We start from the raw sequence: 15,359 nt of genomic DNA on the forward strand, positions 1-15,359 counted from the left end.
GGCACGCTTCCCTTATTTCTGCTCAGCAAGCAATAATATCTTAGCAGGCCAAGATTTCGCAACCTCTACACTATCAACATTCTGGAGAAGAAATTCTTTGTTACGGGGCTGTCCTGTGTATTGAAAAGATGTTTATGAGCAGCATCCCTGGGCTCTCTGAGGCCACTAGCATCACCCCATTCCTTCGGTGAAACAACCAAGCATTGCCCAGTGTCCCCAGGGGAGGGGGAAGGAGAACCCCCCCAGGCGGAGAGCCACTGGGTCAGGCCAAGCAACATCGACAGGAAGAAGACAGGATGTCGTATGATTCTGCTGGCTTTACATCTCCAGATAGCGAGGAACCAGAGGGGAAAAGCAAACCAAGGAAAGAGAAGTCGTGAGTGCTTTCAAAAGAAAGTGGCTACTGACACAATAAGAAAGGACAAACAGTACAGAAGGGTGTACAGTAACACTGCTTTATTCTCAGATTTGAAAGTCAGGAAGAGAAGACACAGTGGAGAAGTGGGGACTGCAGTCAACAGCATCCCAAGGAGTCGCCAGGGAGACAGCTACGAGTCAGGACTTCCCACCGAGCTCTCCTCTCTCGGGGACTTTCGGAGACGGCAATTACTTACTCTTGCTGTTACTGTTCTCACTGACAAAATCCTCCGAGCCATCTGCGTCGTCCTCATCATCTCCGGATGAGATGGCATCTGTATTCAAAAGAACACAGCCATGGTTGTGTTTTTGCAAAGCAAAAGGTTGAAATCATCTACAACTCAGTCCTCCTGGAAAGGGAATTCAACAACCCAGGAACCCAGGCAAAAAAAAAGTCTGAGATCGTGTTTAGTTAAGATGGTTTTAATGGCTTAAATTTTCTCTCCGTGATGACAGTTGGTCTATATTATGATTCTTCACGTGTTCTGCTTTCACATTATTTAAACATGCTATAAAATGGGATATACTGAAAAGGGATTTTAAGCTTCAAATGGTATTCAAGTCCCCAACAAATTTACTGATTGTATAATAGCTGAAGATTCTTTCCAACGCAATCTTTCAGCACTCGGGGTCTCCTTCAAGAAAGGAATTAGTCCCTAGAAAAACTTAACCCTGTGGTCTTCTGACTGTTTACTAACAATCTGAAAAAAGAATTTTAAACTCAGCCACAAAAGGGGACCTGGTTGCCCCGTGGAAGAAAAGTCAAGGAGAGAAACTCAAACTTTAACAAAAGGAAGCAGAAATCTTTGGCATCCGAATTTCAATCCTATGTTCTAAATGCCAAGGATGCCAGTGGTACAGGAGTTTAAAAAAAAAATGTGTTTTTTACTTATAGGAAAGTGTGCGGTCTTAAAAATGTAACGTTGCACGTGAGAACCCTGTCATAATTTTAATGACCAGCCTCTCTCATATACCAGGTCCCGTAGAAGAACTTCAAAAACAGATCAATCACCAACTGTGAAGCTCTGTGCCCAGCATCCAATTAGCAGACCCCACCATGGATTTCACTGGTCTGATAACACTTTACCCAGAAAAACAACTACGGGGAAGAGAAAGCAGAGGGCTGGCAGGCTGACTCACCTGTGACATTGACCATGAAGTAGACAGTCTCACTGTCTACGTTCCTAGCAGCAGTACAAGCATAGAGGCCGGAATCTCTAGGCGTGGCACCTTTTATCTGCAAATACTCCCCAATAAGCACTGTCCTATTGTTGGGCCCCAAGTGTACCCCATCCTTAGTCCAACTGATCATGGCGGCATCTCGCAACAGGCAGCGCAACTCTAGCGACTCCCGGGGCGCAGCCACGTAAACTTCTGGTTGGGAGATTTGGTATTTGGTTGGTGGCTCTGCAGAAAGGCGGGAGAGAGAAGACGGAGACAGATGGGAAAAGAGGAAAAGGAGAGAACGTCCAACAAAGGTCAGTGGAGGCCCCTTGACTCCCAGGAGAGGCAGTTCATGGTTTTTTTCTCTTTTCGCAAATGGCCCCAGGGGTGTCTGTCTGCCTCTCCTTGTACCCCAGGAAGCTGCCCTCACCAAGGAGCAGAGGAGTGTCTGAAACCAACCAGAGGAAGCACCCGGCGAAAGCTGCCCCACTGAGTCTCCAACAAACATTACAGCATCCAACACAAACCCAAAACCCAACTGGCAAGGACACTGCGCAAGTTTAAAGTCGACTGTTGATCCAAAGCCTGCTTACCACCAACACCCGAAGAAGTCTAGCGTTGTGGCATTTTTAATTTGTAAAAATGTGTGTTTTCACAAATGGTTTCATTCCACATGACTGCGCTGTGTACACACACTCACATACACACACACCTCTCCCTATTTGTGTGTGCTGACGTCCCCTGTTATCACAAATCTGAGCTTCTTAAAAAGAAATGCCTCAGTTTCTCAGGCTCAGATCAGAAAACTGCTGGTGTGGGAGACTGACGTCTGTGCTGGCCGAGCTCGGACAAACTGTTTTCCTTAAAATGATAAAAGCCTGGAGGCCTTCACGTCAAAGCCCAAAAGAGAAAAGCCGCCCCAGGGAGCTGAGAGGCGGTCCCCATCGCACTTGTGTGATAGGCTCTCAGTCGTGTCCGACTCTTTGCGACCCCCTGGACTGTAGCCCGCCAGGCTCCTCTGTCCATGGGATCTCCCAGGCGAGAATACTAGAGTGGGGTGCCATTTCCTTCTCCAGGGGACCTTCCCAACCCAGGAATCGAACCCAGGTCTCCCACATTGTGGGCAGACTCTTTACCGTTTGAGCCACCAGGGAAGCCCACTTAAATGGATCTTAAATCGCACTTAAATGGATCCAAAGGAAGGTGCGGAGGCCTGCAGGCCTGGCACTCCACCTGGAGAGCTGGGCTACTCCCTGCTCCCCAGCCCCCACCACACAGCCTAGCTTCCAGTCTCCTCAGCCTTCTTCTGCCTTGTCTCCTTTAGAGCTTTTCCTTTCTCCCTCACCTCCCCACTGAACACCCCCATCCTTCACACCCGCCCCTCCCCAGATCATGCACGCTCTCCTGGATGAGAGCCTGCCACCAGGCACCCCAGCCCAGAGCAAAGTGGGTCTCTCCTCTTCACCAGCTCCTGGGGATGGGCCACATTCCTGATGGACTTGTCCCGTCCCCTGAGGAGATGCCCAAGATGCTAGAGGGAGGGCTGATGTCTCTGGTTCTTTGCGAGCCCCTCCCCTGCCCCAGGCAGGCACACGGAAGGTGAAGATGATTGTTACAAATCGGATAACGGTCCCAGTGACTCAAGAGGTAAAGAATCCACCTGCAGTGCTGGAGACACACAGGAGATGTGTGTCTGGGTTGGGAAGATGCCCTGGAGGAGGACATGGCAACTCACTCCAGTATTCTTGCCTGGAGAATCCCACGGACAGAGGAGCCTGCTGGGCTACAGTCCATGGGGCCGCAAAGAGTCAAACAAGACTGAGCATGCACACGGTCCACAAACATGCAGGGCAAAACAGGCCCGGGAGGACCTAGCCTCTGCTAACAGAGTGAGAAGGAACCACGCGTCTTTAAGGAGAACAGCCAGAGCCGCCGGCTGGGACCCACGAGAGTCCATGAGCTGGCTTTCGGCCTTCACAGAGAGCACTATGAATGGTACCCGGAGGCCCAGGCCCAGAAAGCACAAAGCTTCCCAGCTCTGGGATGGCTCCGGATCTGGGCAGCATCACAAGGCAATTGTTTTGTCCTTAAGTGTGGTCTGCACAAGGGTCCCACATAAGTCTGAAATACAGTTACTTCATGTTTCAGTGCCATGGTCCAAGAACAAGCGAGGGCCACACGCATCAGGTTCTAGAAATCCATGCCCCCCCCACCCCCGACCACCACCCGCTGTGGAGGGCCAGGGCTCCCCAGAGGGGCACCCCCCCAAGGCAACCACACCAGCAAGGGCCCAGACACTGAACAGGATGGGAACATAAAGGGGTAATCACAGCAAAAGGAAGAAAACAGAAGTCATATTTAACCTGGAAAAACTTACACCCCAAGACAAGGGCCGAAAGTCCCAACTGACAAGCAGGTTACATTTTGAATGCTTGTTTTTTCGCAGTCAACAAATTATTTTACTGAACACCTACTATGGGCCACATATTTTTATCCTGGATGCTCAAGAAGCAAACAGAAACAAAAATACTCCCTGCACTTGTGGGTGATTAATTACAGAGGGGTGACAGATAACAAATATAAAATCTACAAAACAATAAAGTCTGTGGAGTGGTCCCAAGTGTTAGGAGGAAGAAATACAGCATGTTAGGGGCACATCCAGAGAGGCAGGCTCTGGACTCCAGAACAGGAGTTGGCAAACCACACAGCCCCTGGGGCCAAACCCAGCCCATGGCCTGTTTTTGTAAACAAAGTTGTACAGGTGCACAGCCGTGCTCATCGCTTACATAATGTCCGGGGCTGCTGTGATATGACAATTGACAGGCCTGTGGTTGAAACAGAGACCTGGTGACCTGCAGAGCCTAAAATATTAACAGTCTTGCTCTTTACAGAAAATTCGCGAGCTTCTGTTGTATAGGATCATCAGAGAAGGCTTCTTTAGAGAGAAGGGAAGGGCAAAATGATGCCTAAAAGATACTGCTATGAACTTAGTTGGAAGGTCCTCAAATGGGGCCTCCTGAGGCTGTTTAAGTCATAATGCTGCTAAATTCAATGACTAATAAAATGTACTGAACTCTGGATCCTGAGCAGAAAAGGTATGGGAAGAGAAATGCAGGGTAGAGGGGAAGAGGAGGAGAACAAAGAAGTCAGTTTGGCCCCAAATCTCAGACCTGCATCCTAAAGTCAGGGCCACACAACGTTGCAATTGACAAGCCTCTCAAGGCACGTGGCCCACCCCTTTTACAGCTGGTCAAAGCCAGGATCAGATGTCATCTGAGTCCTGGGTCTCCCACAACTGATTACAGAAACAGCACCCACAATGTTAGAATGAATTGACACTGCCTCAGCCTGAGTTATAAAATAATCACTATTTATTAGGACCAACATTGCATGATCAGCATGTCACCACGAATGTTGTGGAATTTGCTTTCCTCTGAGCCAGAACTGGTCATCAAGAGATGACCCAGCAAGGAAACAGCTGGACAGAGCAGCAACACTTCCCTCCCTTAGAGGAGAGCCTGGGACCCATGTGGCCCATTTTGCTCTGTCCCCCTGGCCCTTGGAAAAGGGAAAGCCATGTAACTACTTCACGGAGGCACAGGAAGACTCTAAGACAGTTTTTTATTTCTGTTTTTAAGAAGAAAAAAAAAGGCAAGACACTTCCAGTTATGATGCAGAAAAATCTCTCTCCCAGACAAAAGGGAGAATTATGATTTCTCAAAGAAAAGCATTTTCACTAAGAATCCTCTCCTTCACCTGAAACAGGCAAACCACAAAGTCTTGCTGAAACCTAGGGTATCTAAGATGCTGGACCAATATCACCAAAAAGACATCACTACCTGCTGCTGCAGGAGGAGGGCCACATCCTATTCAGGCCGGACACACAGGAGATGCTAGTGGAAAGGGTGCTGGTGGAGGACAGAGGAGTCTGGTATGCTACAGCCCATGGGGTTGCAAAGAGTGGACATGACTTAGAGCCTGAACAACAACAACCTGTATGAGAAAAGATGACACCCTGAGTCCCAAGTGCACTCTGCTCCTGCTTAAGCTCAGGAATGCCCCCAAACACAATATTATTTTAATAATCCAGCAAGCCATCCAATATGAACCTGATCTTCCAACTATAATTTATGGGGCCAGTCACCATCACCATCCCTCTTCAAGGCTGAAGACACTACCAAGATCACAAGCACCACTCTTTTCAGAGGATAATCAAGAGACTACCTGGATTTATGAAAGTGAGTCGCTCAGTCCTGTCCAACTCTTTGCGATCCCATAGACTGTAGTCCATGGAATTCTCCAGGCCAGAATAGTGGAGTGGGTAGCCTATCCCTTCTCCAGCAGATCTTCCCAACCCAGGAATTGAACCAGGTCTCCTGCATTGCAGGCGGATTCTTTACCAGCTAAGCCACCAGGGCAGCCTAAGAATCTGGGAGTGGGTAGCCTATCCTTCTCCAGCAGATCTTCCCAACCCAGGAATTGAACCAGGTCTCCTGCATTGCAGGTGGATTCTTTACCAACTGAGCTACATCCCATGGATGTAAAATGATGTTACTAATGATGGGCTCCTAACTCAAAAGGCCTGATAAGGTGACGAGCTATTAAGAGTGATTTTAATTTCCGTGAAAACTATCACCCAGCTTTCCATTGAGATGATCAATGGAAAGTATTTCAAGGATAGTAAAATAATTCCCCAATATACATCAATAGGGTGAGGATGTTCATTTATAAAACAAGGCCATCCACCTTCAAGGTCTGAGACCATTAACTACTCCCATGGGGAATTCAGAAAGTGTGTGTTCCTCCCTCCCCAGCTGATTATTTCACAACAAGCTCATCTGAGGGTCTGGGGCATCTTTGGGGAACCCCAGCAGAATCTTGTGATACTCCCGCATAATGTATGAGGACACATTTTAGGGAGGATGGGTGGATGACTAGAAAGGGGAAGAGGGAAGAAGGGGTTAAAGAGTCAGGGAGGGCGGGCGAGTGGGGTCTACAGTGGGAAGGGGTGGAATGACACACCCAGCCCCTCCCAGGCCACCCAATAGCTCCTGTGGCCGTTTGCATGGTCCTGTGTCAAAGCCATCCCAGGCCAAGATGCCAAGAACACCGATACTTATTAGCAGGGACCCAGACTGGCTCAGTGGAGGCAGTTCTCACCCTGCCCCTCCCACGTGGCCCCCGGGGCTTGGCTTCCCTTCTGGGGCTGCCATCTCCAGGTGACTCCCCACCAGATGCTCCGGAGTGCTCCGTGGGACACCGCCACAGTGGGACTGCCCTCCTCTTGCTCAGAGGGGACAATGGACCAGATCCCCCCAGAGCAGCAATGCGCTGCATCTGCGGGACCCTACCAACCCCTCTGCCTTTGGATGCGACCACCTTCCAATGTCACAACACCAAGCCACACCGCCTACTCTATAAAATAGGACGGTTGACATGGGCAGAGTATCCCCTGGTAGATTTAAATGATATTTTTTATGGCAATATTACCAGTTCCTGCTTTTTTTTTTTTCTGGTGATGGAGCATACTTTTTACTCTTTTTCACAGAGGAGGGGAGAAATCACAGGGAGCACATAGTCCAACACGTCCCTCCTCTGTTCTCACCAAAACACAACGAGAGAAGGTTCTAGAAGCCACGTTGCTACACAGCAAGTGCTCTTCCAGAAGCTTCCATAGACAGAAAACGTCTCTTCACGCCTTTCGTAATGTAAACGACAATCCACAACGAAGCGACAAGGCTGGTACACTCGCACCAGCGCTGGAGGTTCTTCATCACCGCAGCTAAAAGCGCCCGACAAACAAGGCGCCGAGTTTACCTTCTGGGAGGATGAAGAGGCACTTGTTCCTGCTTGCTGAGCGCACAACCAGCGGGGACAGCTCAGTTGTGCGCGTCTTAGGTTGCATCATCTGAACTTTCTCCCCATGAGTTTCAAACACTTGAGAAGCGCCAGCGGCATCTTATCACGCAGCTGCTTTCCAATAAATGGAGTAATCTGATATGAAAAAATGAGAGAGACGGGCACCCGTACAGCTTGGCAAAAAGTGAATAGGGTGAATAACAGCTGCCTCAGCTTATGGTCAACGTGTGATTCCTGCTGGAGCTCCATCTCCTTCCCGCCCCTAAGAAACTCCAGAGCCCTGATCTACGAGAGCTACTGGAATTCAGAACTGAGGGGCGGCTGACTGCAAAGGGAAGAGGTGTGACGTCGTGCTGACGTCACCAGCTCTACCTCTCAGGAAATCCACACGGGGACAGGAGTCCTTGCTGGAGGCGACCAGGGTCCAGGGAGGGGCGGGGAAGTCTTGCAAAAGGCAGAACAGGCTGTGGTTTCTGGGACTTCGCTGCTGAATTCTTCGCCCGGCTGAATTCTTCCCCGGTGTCATCAGGAGGCCGTCTTGAGACAATTGAAGCAGCGAGCGCGTTTGGAACGGGGAGCTATTTCAGGTAACACTTGACGCTGCCAAACCAGCCATAGCAGCACTTCAGACTGTCACTTTTTATAATGTTTGCCTATAAACTTTTCCCGTGTGGTTTTTGAAATGGCGCCCAAATGCAAACAGGGAACAGATGGGAAACCCGCGTCTTGCCCTGTCCAATCGCTTCGTGCGGAATGGATGACAGGTTTAAACTGTTAAGGAAGAAACGGCATATGCCACAGGGACAACAAACCACGTCACTTCACAAATGCACCCTTTTCTGGGGTTTCCTTGGGACCGGTGTCTTTTCAAAGGTCAGGATGATCACAGCTAAGGGAAACTCCTGCTTCAAGGATGTGGGGCGGGTGGAGGGGTCCCCCAAGAGGTCTCTCCATCTCAGAAAGTCAGAGGCATCCAAACCGTTAACACATTCCTCCAGAAAAAGCGGACGAAAGGAAGAAAGAAACAGAAACACCTAAACAGATCCCTCTGTGAGACAAGGAGGGAAGGGAGAGAGAGGAAGGGATGTCCTACAAGGGAGTGTGGACGGCGGGGGCTCCCTTGGGAACTATAACACCCACGTTTGGGGCGAGAATAGTAACCCAGCCTTGGTTCCCTTCTGCCACCTTGCACAAGAGGAACAAACAGCCGTGTGGTGGGGCTGCCACTGTCTTGACAGAAGAGATACCCGGGATGAGCTGCACGTGCCCCCGTAACGTGGCAATCCACGGGCACACAGCAGGCAAGTGTCTGTTCCAGACTCGCCCTCTGGTCTTCACGATGGCCCGCAGCGGCCACACCCCGGTCCTGGCAAGAAGTTTGAACTGGCCAATACCCTGCGTTCTGTCCATAGGAACGGAATACAGAACCGCCTCACATACACAGCACTGCCAAAGTGCTTTTCACCAGCTGGATGGGGTCCAGACAGACAGACACCTGGCATCACTTTTCAGTGACCCGTGGTGTCTTAGAACACAGGGACTTTGGAAGAGCATAGCCCCCATTTTTCTAAAGCACAGTTTCCATCTAGGTGGCATCCAAAGCTAGCTTCACAAAGATCTAAAGGTCCCCGGATCCCCTTCATGGAGTCAGAAATGACCACCCTTGTGTTCCCTAGCACGGGGGCCCTGCAGACAGCCAGAGAGCAGCAGCAGAGCTGGCTGTTTTCAGCTCAGACAGCCTTGAAGCTTCGCCTTTACAAGAAAGGGCTTGCAGAAGACAAAATCCGGACATCAAACGGAGGCCTTATAAGGCCTGGGTACTACTTGTTCCTTCGGGGTGGGAAGGGAGACACAAATACTCTGCACAATATAAAGATGAAAGTTCTCTACCTCAAGAAATACTGCCAACATAAAAATGGGGGCCTCAAGGAATGCAAAGCCCCGGAACATGGAGAAGTAAACAGGCTGCAGTCTCCTCTTCCCAGCCCGTGGTCGGGGTGTCTTCTAGACTCACGTAAGGACTTAACGCTCTCCCTGTGGGTATCATGGGGGCCAGGACAACCACTAATAAATAGCTGCCTCTGCCACAGAAGCTTGACTGTTCCAGAAACTCTAGCCTGGCTCGCATTCCCCCTGATCAGGCGGGATGATGGCTAATGCTTCCAATATGGTAACCATTAAAAATTATATATTTAGGCACACCCCTCCTATAATTTAGGTCTCTCTTTGAGAAACAGGGCAAACAGCTCTCTGAGTCTGAAAAGAAAGGATATTTGTTGCTGCCTATGAGAAAATAAATGCATAAATAGTCCAAGTGCCTTAAGAAAATCACCATTTAAGAGTCACCATTATCGCCTAATATTTGGACCGAAAATGTAGAAATATCCACTCCCTAATTTGTCAGCATCCCTTGATCCAATGTTTTACACTCTTCATTATAGTGCTCTCCAATAGGGAGAAAGAACAACACAAAAAGATATTTTTGCTCCTAGACACAATATGTGCATCAAACATTAGAGCAAAAAAACATTCCGGAGGTCCCCACTGGACCACCAAGAGGTGAGTATCAAAACAGAAACATCTGCAGAAGGTCTCCAGATATTGGCAGCTTTGGTTGAGCAAGAACTTCAAACCTGAGCCCTCTCTTCAAAAACCACTTCCCAGAGAGATAAGCCATTAGATGATCTAGTGCCCAGGAAGCCGAAACGGGCGCTATGTCATGTCGGAGGGGCTCCCCCAGCCCAGGTCGGACGGACAGGGAGCCTATGTGCTCAGCCACCTAGCCGTCCAGGCCCCAAGCCTCCAACCTTCTGGAGACACGTCTGCCAGACATAGCGGAGGAGGCTGGCCCTTCTCAAAACCTGGGCTTCCTCGGGCACGCTGTTCCAGGGAAAACCACATCATCAAAAAGCTGGCCCTGCCTACTGACCGAGACCACTGGAAAATCTCCCTCTTTTTCTCAGTGGAAGGTTTTGTATTTGTGCCACCGCAAGCAGGAAGGGGGACGAGGGGAGCGGGAGGGGAACTGATGAGGAGGTATAGGGATAAAGGAACGAAGGGGCTTGGCCCAAGGCTTGTCAGCACCCCCCTTTAAGGTCAAGGGTGGCCTTGCTAATGCTTCACCTGTAAAATGAACACACATCATCTCCGGTCCTGAAAACAGAACCCTCTGCACCCCCAAAAAAACACATTCCTCCCCAAGTCCTGGTGACAGCCCTTGGCCCCAGGCAGCCCTCTTCCCTGTACAAAGTGGGGGGGGGCCACCTTCCTCATCCGATGCTCCTCTGGCTCCTGGAGCTGTTCCCTGAGCCCAAGCATTAGGTCTCACTTCTGTCCCCTCCCTGGTGACTCTTCAGAAAAGGTGAGTATGGGCTGGGATGTTAAAAAGACCAGACTTAGAACAGGCCTGAATCTCAGCTCTGCCACTTAGAAAGCGTGGGACCCGGGACAGGATCCTCGGGTTCCTCATCACTCAGCGTTCTGCCCCTGCAGGCCAGGAATGACCATGAGACAGTGCGTGGAAAGTTCCGCACACAATGGCCAGCACTTAGCAAGAGAGAACTCAGAGGTACCAGCTGTGGGGAAGACCTTACCGTTGAAATTCTTATTCCTTGGCTGCAGTTGGCTAACCCTGAAAGGAGGAAACACCCCCTAAACCAGATTGTCCCAACTTGGAAGGGTGGGGATGATAGAAAGAGAGCCCCTAACACACAATTTAGTGCACATTTATCTATAGCTGCATCCTATTTTCTATCGGCCTGTGTGTGCGTCTGTGTGTACACACATGTTCTCAAGAACAGGAACACGCACTGAGGCCTTCCTGCCCTTCTGGAAGCCCCTTCTCTACCCCCATACCCGTGGATGCGCCCTGAACTCCATCCCCGGCTCCTCCGGTCCTTCTGCCTACTTTCTGATCGCCATCTCTGCAGCGCTTCCCACCTCCACACACCAGTGCCCCTCAAGTCCCTGCTTGTAGGCTCATATTTCCACCTGCCTGAGGGAACACATTACCTGGATGCCAACCGAGGTCCTCTCCAAAACAGGCAGGTAACCTTCCACCTTGTCCTCCTCCGCTGGCGTCTTGCTGAATAGAGTCTCCACGTGACATCAATTCAAGCCCCACGTCTGCCCTGAAGCCCCTATGCTCCCTCTCACCTCTCATCCGCAAAGCTCCGCCCCCTATTCACTCTGCCTCTGCAGAGCTGTCCCCCGACTTACAGCTCTGGAAAGAAAGCAAGGGCAGATGTCACTCCCACGGGCCCACTGCTGCAGACCTCTGCCGTCTCTCCGGAAGATCTCTGTAGTGCCTCTGCCATCTCTCTGAAAGATCTCTGCAGTTCTCATCATCTGTGGGCGGCCCCATGTTCATCATGAGCCACTAGAGTAATCTTTTGAAAAGCAAATCTTACCTCTACTTTAAAAAAAAAAAAGGCAGAGGGCACAGACCACTCCACACTTTGACAAGATAAAACACAAAGAACATCACCCAGGCTAAGGCCTTGGTTGCTCCTGGCTCTAGATGCCTCTCCCCGCCTGCTCACAGCTTAGGCTTGTCTGTTCATATGGGCACTGTTCCCTCTACCTACAATCCCAGTCCCGATACCCCGCATGGCAAACTCCTATTCAGCCTTCAAAGCCCAGCTCAAATATCTCATCTGCGAAAACTCTTCTGATTCCCATTAAGACAGACTGCATGGCTCCCATCTCCAATTCATCAGGTCTTTGTTTCTCCATCTAGTATATTCCTACAGAATACAGTCTGTCTCCACCCACCACCCATTCCAAGTGAGAGTTTGGGGCGGGCACTCTGCATAAAGACTTTGCATAAACACCATCCAGACATAGCTTCCAGGGCCCCACTTCCAAAGTTCCTAGGCCAGGAGACCTGAGGTAGGGTCTGAGATTCTGGATTTCTTGCAAGTTCCCAGGTAATGCTGATGCTCCTGGTCCAAGGGCCGTCTCATGAGAAGCCCAGCTCCAGGATCCCAGGACAAGCTGGAGACCTGCTGTAGCAGTGATGAACCTAGTCCACTTGGGCAGCCCCTTCACATTTCTGAGCCTCAGAGTCCTGCTTAGTAGAACTGGCTACCTCTGGGGTGGGTCAAGGTCACCATGGGGACAAAACCAGAGGCTGCCTGGGAAGGCCTCTGGCAAGTGGGGGTACCTCTGAGAGAAGTCCCCCACCCCAGCAGAGGTTCCCTGCCCACCCTCAAACACGGGGCAGGCTTCCGCTTGTGGGCTATAGCTTGATATGACTGATCAGCAGATTTTATTAATATTTTTCCAATCATGTGGGATTGAAGGCAGGAGGAGAAGGGGACAACAGAAGATGAGATGGTTGGATGGCATCACTGACTCAATGGACATGAGTTTGAGCAAGGTCTGGAAGATGGAGAAGGACAGGGAAGCCTGGCATGCTGCAGTCCATGGGGTCACAAAGAGTCGGACACAACTGAGTGACTGAACAACAACAAAAATCACGAGGGAACCTCAATTTGCATTTGTCTGACTCTAAAACAGAGTTTTCTTTCAAAAGAACAAATCTACCACATAATATGTATATAAGTTACTGAAGCAGGGATTTCTGGAATGTTCCTAAACATTCAAGGATATTGTAAGAGTCACCATTATCAACAGCCGTGTACAACACCCATTTGATTCCTTTCGTAAAGGAAGAGGCCTGTGGCTTATGAAAATACCATTTACTATTCATTCATCCAACAAATCTGAGATACTTGTAATGGGGTGGGGGGCACAGTAACCCCCACAGAACTCCCTAAGAAAGAGGATCCCAGCTCGACTCATGGATGACTAATGGCAACCCCATGGCAGGCCACAAAAAAATCCTGAATGCCTGAGGCTCTGGGTTCCAGCAAGTAGGGTAATTGGCCAGCATTCCAGAGAGCAAGCTCCAAAGCCAGCAATCTGACTGCATTCCAGAAACGAGTTTTCAGGGGCGGTTGGTCAGCTTTCCACCTTAGCATTACCTGTGGCTCACAGGGCCCATTACTAACATAAAGTGGATAACCAGTGCCAATTCAAGTGGATACATTTGCCCTCTAAGTCCCTTAAAGTGTAAGTGTTAGTCGCTTCAGTCATGTCTGACTCTTTGTGACCCAATGGACTGTAGCCCGCCAGGCTCTTCTGTCCATGGAATTTCCCAGGCAAGAATACTGGAATGGGTTGCCATTCCCTTCTCCAGGGGATCTTCCTGACCCAGGGATTGAACTCCAGTCTCCTGCATTGCAGGCAGATTCTTTACCATCTGAGCCACCAGGAAGTCCCTTAATGGTCAGATCACTGTCCAAATGTGACATTTTCCCCAGCCCCTCCCTCAGTGAGTACATTCTGAATACACGAATACTTTGAAAGTGACCCCAGTGACAAATGGGGGCGGAGGAGGGGGAGGCAAGGGGGAAGGGAAAGTGAAGAGTTCTTCCCAGAGGGCAAGACTGCCTCCTGCATCTGTAACTGGGGACCTTTTGGGGGTATTGTTCAGCAAGTTTACTTAAAGGGCTTGTCCTTTCTTCTCTCAGCAGGACCCCAGTTCCAACACTGGTTCGGAGCCTGCAGATGTATCCCCAGACGGGTTCTCTCTCCAAGCAGCATCCCAGCCATTTGCAAATGAAGGGACAGCAGCTGGATACTGGGAAACAGATGGGCCTCCTCATTTGCATGGGTTTGATCTGGCAGCCCTGGCCCTGCAAGTTCAGGCCCGGCCAGAGAAGCAACTGCGTTTGGGCAAAAGCACAGATTCACAGCCCGCGGGGTCTCCAGCAAGCAGCTGGATCAGAAGGACCCGTGGAAGAGGTACCCCTAAAGTCAGAGGGGGCGGGGAGCCTCTGCAGTGGGCGGGGCCCATGCCCAGCTGGCTGGGCCCCCGAAGGACCCAGGGAGGCCGGACAAGGGATAGGGATCACTTTTCTCCGGTGATTTGCGGAGAAAAGTCTCTCTAGGGGGATCCTGGGCTGGAGGACTGAAACCACATTCATTCAGGAAATTCCAAATTAAGATAGGCGCCACTGTGGTTAACCTTTCTCCCCAACTCTGAGCCGCCTATCTGCATGGAGGTGAAGTCTTCAAGAAAACAAACAAACTTTGAAGAGTCTCTACCTCCCCACCATGAGCGAGTGCTCAGTCACTCAGTTCTGTCCAACTCTTTGGGACCCCACAGACTGTAGCCCACAAGGCTCCTCTGTCCATGGGACTTCCCAGCAAGAATACTGTAAGTGGGTTACCATTTCGTCCTCCAGGGGAATCTTCCCAACCCAGGGATTGAACCTGAGTCTCCAGCGTCCCCTACACTGCAGGCAGATTCTTGACCGCTGAGCCACTGGGGAAATCCACCTCCCAACAGAGCCCCTTTCAAAACCCTCAAGACCATCTGATCTGGAAAGGGCTGTGCAAGGCTCCCCAGTATCTTAGCTTCCCGAGATGTGAACAAGGGCATACCAGGTCCTTTCTTAAGTGGAGACTATTCGCCCCTCTCCAGGGCATGAGGAGGGAGCCTTATTCAAACCTCTGAGTCCCCAGGCAAGGCCCCGAAGATGGGAGCAGAATCATGTTCATTACCCAGTCCAGGCCCTGGCTTCCTGGGCCATCTCCCTGCTTCCACATGGGTCAAGCAAGAAACTGCAGCTCCAGATAGACAAGGGGAAAGAAGAAACAACCTACACAAGGGCCAACTGCACGCTGCCCCTGACCTCCTCACTCGCCATAACTTTAACTGTGGGCATAGGTGGCTCAGTGGTAAAGAACCTGCCTGCCAATGCAGGAGACGCAGGTTTGATCCCTGGGTCAGGAAGATCCCCTGGAGGAGAAGATGGCAATCCACTCCAGTATTCTTGCCTGGGAAATCCCATGGACAGAGAAGCCTGGTGGGCTACGGTCCACAGGGTCACAAAGAGTTGGACAAAATT

General features: G+C 50.5%; 1 protein-coding gene across 11 annotated transcripts in view; it reads right to left on the bottom strand.

Moving 5' to 3' along the window:
- Nucleotides 1-15,359, bottom strand: part of FGFR2 (fibroblast growth factor receptor 2) — a 108,346-nt gene that overhangs the window by 78,110 nt on the left and 14,877 nt on the right. For 7 of the 11 annotated variants that reach the window (XM_055559910.1, XM_055559905.1, XM_055559908.1 and 4 more), the window contains 2 exons: nt 1,558-1,824; nt 615-692 (listed from right to left, as the gene is read on the bottom strand). The exons of 2 other annotated variants lie outside the window; for them this stretch is intronic. In XM_055559910.1, the coding sequence (XP_055415885.1) occupies nt 615-692; nt 1,558-1,824 (345 nt within the window). The remainder of the gene's footprint in view (nt 1-614; nt 693-1,557; nt 1,825-15,359) is intronic. 2 more of the 11 variants (XM_055559913.1, XM_055559912.1) reach the window with 1 other exon arrangement.

This window comes from Bubalus kerabau, chromosome 22 (assembly GCF_029407905.1).
Source record: "Bubalus kerabau isolate K-KA32 ecotype Philippines breed swamp buffalo chromosome 22, PCC_UOA_SB_1v2, whole genome shotgun sequence".
In the NCBI taxonomy this organism is placed as follows: Eukaryota; Metazoa; Chordata; class Mammalia; order Artiodactyla; family Bovidae; genus Bubalus; species Bubalus kerabau.